The sequence below is a fragment of the Syngnathoides biaculeatus genome, chromosome 13 (genome assembly GCF_019802595.1).
Source record: "Syngnathoides biaculeatus isolate LvHL_M chromosome 13, ASM1980259v1, whole genome shotgun sequence".
NCBI lineage: Eukaryota > Metazoa > Chordata > Actinopteri > Syngnathiformes > Syngnathidae > Syngnathoides > Syngnathoides biaculeatus.
Window position 1 is genome coordinate 19,123,182 of NC_084652.1, and position 8,909 is coordinate 19,132,090.

Sequence of the window (8,909 nt, forward strand, 5' to 3'; positions counted from 1 at the left end):
TGCACGCCTCTTGGTCAGCATTTTTTTTTATTAATACAAGCCTCTTACTTTGATCCGTCAAAGAAAACCCCGTGTAACACAGCAGTTATTTTGTTGTCATGCAACGCATATACAGAATCGGACTTTGATGGACTCTTGTTCCAAATGATTACATTTTACCTTGTTTATCGTATTGTGTATCGTTTTGGACCAGTAACTGATTGATGGTAGTTTCCTCGCTGCGCTCGTGATTACGAAGGTTAGCGCCCCCTCGTGACGGAATGGAGACAAACTGCCATTCTTGGGAGGTTCAACGAGGAAGTGGGCCAACACTGTGATCAAGTAATTGTGCTGTTGCTTTAGAATAATATGCAGAAGCGTAGACAAAAATTCAGAGCCCCATACAGAAGCCTTAACAAATGTATTTAATGGAGTAATTCCATTAAATCCAATTTTAAATTATTATCAGCATCATTATTTTAAAAGTGTATTATTGTTTAGTTTAGTTTAGTTTAGTTTAGTTTGAGGCCCTGTAGCTCAGTGGTTAGAGCACTGGTTTGGTAAACCAGGGGTTGTGGGTTCGTATCCCACTGGGGCCTCCACTCCCTGAGAAGGGTTGCGTCAGGAAGGGCATCCGGCGTAAAAATTGTGCCAAATATATATGTGCGTTCATCTGAGATGACACGCTGTGGCGACCCCGAAAGGGACAAGCCGAAAGAAAGAAGAAGTTTAGTTTAGTTTAGTTTCGATGCTGAGGTTCTCACTTGGAGTGAACAGGTTGGATAGCATTGGAAATTAACTGATTAGAGGGACAGCCAAAGTTGGATGTTTTGGGGAAAAGGTTCGAGAGAGCAGACTTCTATGGTTTGGACATATCCAGAGGCGAGAAAGTAAGTATATTGGTAGAAGGGTGCTGAGGATGGAGCTGCCAGGCAAAAGAGTGAGAGGAAGACCGAAGAAAAGGTTGATGGATGTTGTGAGGGAGGACATGAAGACAGTGGGTGTTAGAGAGGAGGCTGCACGAGATAGGGTTAGATGGAAAAAGATGACACAGTGTGGCGACCCCTAACGGGACAAGCGAAGGTAAAGAAGAAAAAGATCAGCGTCAGTATGATCAAGAAGAAATAGTAAGCCTGTTTTTAAAATGAATAAGTTGATAGTCGTTGAGTCTTTTACTCCCAAGATGCATCTTGGATGTGGAAGTCTGACTAAAACCATGTCATTATTTAAACACTCTTCATGTGCTTTAACATTTGGGCGGAACTAACCTTGTTTAAAATAAATAAATAAATAAAAAGGCCAAAGCATTTGAATCCATACTTTTACCTTTCCTTGCTTCTCCTATGGGCAGCACGGTGGGTCAGCTGGTAGAGCATTGGCCTCACAGTTCTAGGGTCCCGGGTTCAATCCCGGACCCACCTGTGTGGAGTTTGCATGTTCTCCCCATGCCTGCGTGGGTTTCCTCCAAGCACTCCGGTTTCCTCCCACAGTCCAAAAACATGCAACATTAATTTAAATTGCCCCTTGGTGTGATTGTGAGTGTGGCTGTTTGTCTCGGTGTGCCCTGCGATTGGTTGGCAACCAGTTCAGAGTGTACCCCACCTCCTGCCTGTTGACAGCTGGGATAGGCTCTTGCATTGCCTGCAACCCTTGTGAGGATAAGTGGCGAAGAAAATGGATGGATGGATGGATGCTTCTCCTATGCATTCTCTTATCTTCCTGAGTGTGTATCCAGAGCACTGTGATAGTTGCAACAGGTAGGTACTGTATATAGGTATAGGAATTTTCTGACAGTATTCATTTGATTGAAACACATTTATCATTTAACTTTCACTGTAAAATGTGTTTTATTTTAACGTTATTTTTTTAATTGACAAATATAAATAAAAGAAAATATCTTGGGAATTTTACAAAAACCCACCCATGCATGGGATTCCAGTACACCTACTTCAATGCCGCTGATAAATTGATTCAGGTAAAAGTAAAAAATAGTCCTCCACAGAATTACTATATTAGGAGTAATTACTACTCAGTGGGAAAAACTCATTTAGAAAAAAAAAAACGTCCTTGTAGACCAGCAGTTTTCTAACTTCAATACCAAGTACCATATTAATTTTTCTATAAGTATCACCATCACTACATTAAATACAGTAACATAGTGTCCATCTAAAGCAAGACAGATTTTATTCTTCCAAAAGTATATTTAATATTATTTTAAGACCCTGTAACATGCAGTTTGAAAGCAAACACTTCATTTAAGTGTAGGTAAATGAAAAGGTTACTAAAATAATGATCCATCCATCCTTCCGTCCGTCCGTCCGTCCATCCATCCATTTTCTGTATTGCACATCCTCACAAAGGTCACCTGTGTGCTGGAGCCTCTCCGAGCTATCTTCGGGGAAGATGTGGGGTACACCCTGAAGTTGTTGCCAGCCAATCGCAGGGCGCATAGAGACAAACAACCATTTGCACTCAGATTCACACTTAGGGCCAATCAACCGACCACCCATGTTTTTAGGATGTGGGAGAAAACCTATGCAAGCGCACGGAGAACATGGAACCTCTATACAACAAAGCTGTGATTCAAACCCCACTCCTTAGAGTGCCGTTCACCATGCTACAAAATTTGATGTGTAATTTTTTTCAATCAGATGTCAAATAAAAATATGTACAAACAAATGTTAAAAGTTTTTAAATATTAACCGCTACTGTATTTTTGGTCTTAAACGTTAAATACAACTGAATTGTACTGAGGCAGGGATTATTTTGTCGACCACTGGAGGGAGTCTGCATACCACAAGTGATACCTGTACCACACTTGGAAAATCACCGTTTATGACTGAAATAGTTCTACAGTAGTATATTTTCCATCCATCTAATGGGATTTTCTGGATTTTTTTTGTTCTTATTTTGTGTCTCGTAGCTGAGGTATAAATGAAAATTAAAGATCTTTCTCTCCTTTGTGTGGGATAGCTTGTTTTGTCCCATTGTATAATATCCATCCATCCATTTTCTTAGCCCCTTATCCTCACGAGGGTCGCGGGGAGTGCTGGAGACTATCCCAGCTGTCAACAGGCAGGTGGCGGGGTACACCCTATACTGGTTGCCAGCCAATCGCAGGGCACACCGAGACAAACAGCGGCACTCACAATCACACCTCGGGGCAATTTAGAGTGTCCAATTAATGTTGAATGTTTTCGGATGTGGGAGGAAACCGGAGTGCCCGGAGGAAACCTACGCAGGCACGGGGAGAACATGCAAACTCCACACAGGCAGGTCCGGGATTGAACCCGGGACCTCAGAACTGTGAGGCCAACGCTTTCCAGCTGACCCACCGTGCCGCCACGAGTAGATTTTCTTTTCACTTATTTATCATCCTTCTAGCAATCCATTTTTTTGTCGCACTTGTCCTCATTTGGGTCACGTGTGCTGGAGCCTTTTCCAACTGACTTACAGTGTGTGTGTGGGGGGGGGGGGACACCCTGGATTGGTCACCAACCAACTGTGGGGCACGTAGACAGGCAACCATCGCCTCCTATGGTCAATTTAGCATCTTTGATTAACCTAACATGCATGTTTTTTGGGTGTGGGAGGAAGCCAGAGACTCCGGCCCGCAGTCCTTAGAGAAAACCCACGCAACAACGAGAACATGCAAACACCACACAGAAAGGCTGCAGCTGAGATTCAAACCCTAAACCCCATCAGCTCATCAACCTTCATTATTTTTATTTTTACATTTGACCAGCATGATGCATTGCAACTGACAGAAAGTCCACAAAAGCATTCTTTTATTACCATTAATACTACTACGGCTCCATTAATGACGATCTTACTTCAAAATACACGTGGCAATACTAAAAAGGCTCGTGCTGATATCCCAAGACTGTCCTCCACATTAATGTGATCTTATATGCTTCTATTGAATAAGAGAGGGAGGCAGCAATTGCGATTTGAGTGACTACATGTGACAGTGCACCACTCTTTAGCCGTGGCGGCCCTGCAGAGATGAACCTTCCTGCTGGCCAACGTGCTCCATCTGTCTGCAACCCTGCAAGGAGTAATGTGTATTTGCGTTTCACCATCCTCACTCCCTGCCCCATGCTGCACTGCTCAGTCCACGCCAACGCCAGCTCTGCTGGTGGGAGCTATATTTACAAACAGCTGCTGTGGCAATGGCTACAGTATAGTGAGAGGGAGATGTAACAATATTAAATCTGATCTGTGATTTGTTGATGAGATAGTGACACCCAAATAGCAGTTACAGTAAGAACTACTTGACATTATGCACAAATAAAGGACCCAATGGAACAGTGTTGTATAATACATTTTAATATGGGTTCTGAATAGAAATTTCAGTGTGAATTAACAGCTGATGCAGGCATAAATAGGCTTAGCAATGTAAAATAGATTTAACAGTACCCCTTAAGACATTACTAATTAAAATGAGAGGTGAAAAAGACATCACAATCAATTGCAAACAACCCCACAATGCACAGGTTACAATGCACAGGTTTACTTTATGTACTGTTCACAACTCCAATATCAGTCATACAAATTCAATAAATGGATATACTGTACTCACAAGCAAAGCAAATTTAGTCTACTGCTTTATATTCACCTGTTCCCTTTTCTCTGTGTTAAGGAATAGTTTCGCTTTCTGTAACTTTACATGAAACAACTCCCAACGAAATTCCTTCTATGACCATCACAATAATTGAACTTCCAGCTTGTTCACAACGGGAAGACCAGGAAGCCGGAGAAGGTGGAGTATTTCCAGCCTCCCATCAGGTTGCCCCTCTCCAGTCGCAGGTAGGCCTTGTCCCCTTTCTCCATGATCACCAAACCAGCATTTGTAGCTGCTTCTCTGGTAACATCCTGGTCCCCGGCGAAAGCGGAAATCATCGGCCAGCCATTCACCATCAAGCTGACCTGGAAAAATGATGATTCGCTTTTACAACCTGAACCTCAACAATGACATACAGTAAACGTACCTGAATGGTCTGTCTATTGTAAGCTTTCACAACATGGAAGTTGAAGCTGTAAACGCCTCTCCTTGGTGCAAGGAAGACGCTGCTCTCTTGATCAAAATGACTGCCCACGTTCACCAAGATCTGAAGTGACAGCATGAAAGGATGGAGGATGGAGGCAGGAAGGGTAAAATGCCAAATAAAAACTGCCTAGTGTAAACAGGTTACAAAACAATCATATGAATTCAGTGACTCACTTTTTTCTCCCTCAGTTATTTACTAAAATAGCGCGGTAAATAAACACCTGACCTTACAAAATCTTATATAATGCTAACATCAATTAATTCCTCGTCACTGTATTGAGTCTATACATAAAGACATAGCTTGAAACAGAAATATTTGTTCTATGCTCAGAGATGACGGTTTGGGATCGTTTGGCAGTGACAATAATGACACGAGAAAGCCATAAGAAGGTAATGTAAAACAGTTATTAATTAAAGACACACTGTAATTATTTATCCATCCATCCATCCATTTTCTGAGCCGCTTATCTTCACAAGGGTCACAGGGTCTGCTGGAGCCTATCCCAGCTGTCAACGGGCAAGAGGCGGGGTACACTCTGAACTGGTTGCCAACCAATCGCAGGGCACATTGAGACAAATAGCCACACTCACAATCACACCTAGGAGCATTTTAAAGTGTCCAATTAATGTTGCATGTTTTTGGAATGTGGGAGGAAACCGGAGTGCCCGGAGGAACCCCACGCAGGCATGGGGAGAACATGCAAACTCCACATGCCTGCGGGTCCGGGATTGAACCCGGGACCTCAGAACTGTGAGGCCAACGCTTTACCAACTGAGCCATCGCCCCACCCTAATCATTTATCCATCCATTCATTTTCTGAGCCACTGATCCTCACAAGAGTCGCAAGAGTGGTGGAGCCCATCCCGGCTATCAGCGGGCAGGAGGCGTTGTACACCCTGAATTGGATGCCAGCCATTCACAGGGCACATAGAGACAAACAACAGTCGCAATCACAATCACACCTACGGACAATTTAGAGTTTCCAATTAATGCACGTTTTTGGGATGTGGAAGGAAACCAGAGGCCCGAAGAAAACTCATCGAGGCACAAACACAACATGCAAGCACCACACAGGTGGGGCCAGGATTCGAACCCTGGTCCTCAGAACTGTGAGGCCAACGCTCTAATCAGTTGTTCCACCGTAGTACAGTAATTATTTAGTCTTAATCAATTTAAAACATAATCATTAATGAATTATTCTTATTCATTATTGTTTTAAAGGATCAGGACAGTTTAAAATGAGTGGTACGGTCCACATCTGGTTAACACATCTGCCTCATAGTTCTGAGGACCAGGACCAGGTACCTCGATGGGTTCTCTTAGGGCACTCTGGTTTCCTCCCATTTCCAAGAAACATGCATGGTAGGTAATTGAAGACTCAAAATTGCCCGTAGGTGTGAATGTGAGTGTGAATGGTTGTTTGTTTCAATGTGACCTGCGATTGGCTGGCGACCAGTTTCAGGGCATAGCCTGCCTCTCACCCAAAGATAGCTGTAATAGGATCCAGCACGCCCGCAACCCTTGTTAGAATAAAGCAGTAGAGAATATGAATGAATGGAGTTTAAAACGTGACCACATCCAGTAAGATCCAGGATATAAATAAGTTTTCAAAATGACAATTGTGAATATTTTGCATTACTGTTTGGATTACACCAGTATTTTGTCACTGTTGTGTATTATTTCCAGCTGCAGAAGATAGCAAAACCACAATTAAAACAAAAACTTTGGCACATTTTGTCAGGGGTATGAATACTTTTTTTACTTAAAATATTTTGTAATTGTAAATGTATCACATTTTTTTTTGTCTGCAAAATCTGTAGAATTTCTGGACTTTCGGGAATTTACAGAAAATTTCCATGGTGGAAAGAAAATATAAAATGTTCATAATCATAATATTCATGAGTAATAAATAAAACTTTGCCGAATTAATTAGTTATTTGGGGTAACTTATACAAAGAGTGTTTTATGTAAACATAATAAAGAACAACTAGGGCCATATTTACAGAGTGCCTGGAGAAAACGCACGCAGGCACGGGAGAACATGCAAACTCCACACAGGCGGGGCTGAGCCACTGTGCCGCCCATTCTCATCTAAGGACAATTTAAAGTCTTCAAACAACCTAACATGCATGAGCAGAGCTGGCAAACTCCACATAGGAAGCCGAAAGCTCAGGTTCAAACCCCCAACTTCAGAACTGTGCCCAGTTTTACATTATACATAAATTAATGAGAAAAAAAGAATGCCCCCCTCCCACCTCCATCTAGTCTTACATTAAGTAGCATGCTGTGTTCACAGCAGTGAGAAATGCTAATGAAGGTAGAATTTCTACAGAATTTGCCTTAAAGCTCCTTGTTTTAGCCAACATAACATGCATTTTATCATCAGCAATTACCATAACTTCCCCAATTATCCAGTTTTGTGTGTACACTTACGTTATCAAAGTAGATGATCATTGTGCGATTGCTCATGTCCGTAGGTTCATGGTTGGTCTGACGGCTGGCAGAAAAAGCGACTCGGCCGCTGCCTGAGCGGACAGACATGCCCAGGGCATTCCCAGCGGGTTCAGATGAAGGTGTGGAGTCACATACGACCAAACATTTGCCCTCAAGAATGATGGGCTCTGTGTCATTCTGACCGTTGGACCAGAGTGGCCCCCACAATAGCAGCACAGCCAACAGTATGGTAAGATCACATGTATGCATGACTGATTCTTGTATGTTTGGCCAATTATTGTTGATTCTCCTTTAGTTAGAAAACTGGTGTTGTCAGTGTCAGTGTTATGGGTTGTTCATTCCTTGTGTTATTTAAAGTTTCTTGTGTGCCACTCCAAGTCCCAAATCACTCAGTTGTTGTGTCAGAAGCCTTCAGCAGAACAGTGACAAATCGACCACTGGTCCCCTCAAATTGACTTCCTCAGCAAAAAAAATGGCAACGCAGTTGAAAAGTATCTGGGGAGGGGGAAGAGTTTGACAAGATGAGAAAAGTCTTGATGGAGCAGAGGTGAAAGATGCACAGATTTGATAACACTAAACTGCATGGAGGGTGGACGGGGGGGGGGCAGAAAAAGAGAGCGGGTGCAGGAACAACTCCACTGAGTGACCATCTGTCTTCTACACATAGATCCTTCCCAGCTAACGCCGCCCAACATGCAGCATTTCCTCACATGGTGCAAACACATTCTCACTTGTGCACTTATTTCACACCGCAAAGCTAAACGTGGACCATAGAAGTACTACAGTTCAACTAGTTAACTATTAGAAGTGTTTGTAAAGATCCGAAGATGATTTCAAGCGCAAGCAGATTAATGCTCTGATTTTCCCAATGGAACATTTTGAAGAACATTAAATTATCGGTCTTAACATGAATGTTTTAACATCATGAATAGTAAAAAAAAAAAAAAAAATTATCACCTGTATCCCTTTGCAAAATCTTGTATGCCATAGCCCAAGCTCTGGCCAAATCCTTGTTCCTTCTCCTTGTTCCTCACATAATTCCACACAACAGTCAGTCAGATCTGAGCCAAGACAGATATGTGATCATCTCTCTCTTTTTGTTCTCCCTCTCATATCTCGCTCAGCCCCCTCCACCCTCCCACTTTACCTCCGCCTCTCTCATTCTCAACTCTACATCCACCCACTACTGGAGCGAAATTTAAAAAATATCAAAGTAATTGAGCATTTAAGCTGTTTCAAGTGCAGAACTTGAGTGGCCTAGCGAGTCTAATGTGTATGTAATGCTTGCTCACAAATCAGGTAGTATGAATATAACTTTTTGTCAAACAATAATTACTAATAGTGCGATGTCACAAGACAGTGAACTGTCCAAAGTTAAACACCCCGAAAGTTAGCAGATCGCATGTTGAAAGTTTTTTTCTGTAA

The 8,909-nt window shown here is 42.4% G+C and overlaps 1 protein-coding gene across 1 annotated transcript; it reads right to left on the reverse strand.

Annotated features, from left to right (window-relative positions):
• Window positions 1-4,322: 4,322 nt before the first annotated feature.
• On the reverse strand, window positions 4,323-8,540 carry cbln12 (cerebellin 12). Its single transcript, XM_061838231.1, has 4 exons — window positions 8,442-8,540; window positions 7,464-7,979; window positions 4,971-5,090; window positions 4,323-4,908 (listed from the first exon to the last, which is right to left on the reverse strand). The coding sequence occupies exons 2-4, from the start codon at window positions 7,731-7,733 to the stop codon at window positions 4,711-4,713; spliced, it is 588 nt and encodes a 195-aa protein (XP_061694215.1). The 5' UTR covers window positions 7,734-7,979; window positions 8,442-8,540; the 3' UTR covers window positions 4,323-4,710.
• Between the last annotated feature and the right edge of the window lie 369 nt (window positions 8,541-8,909).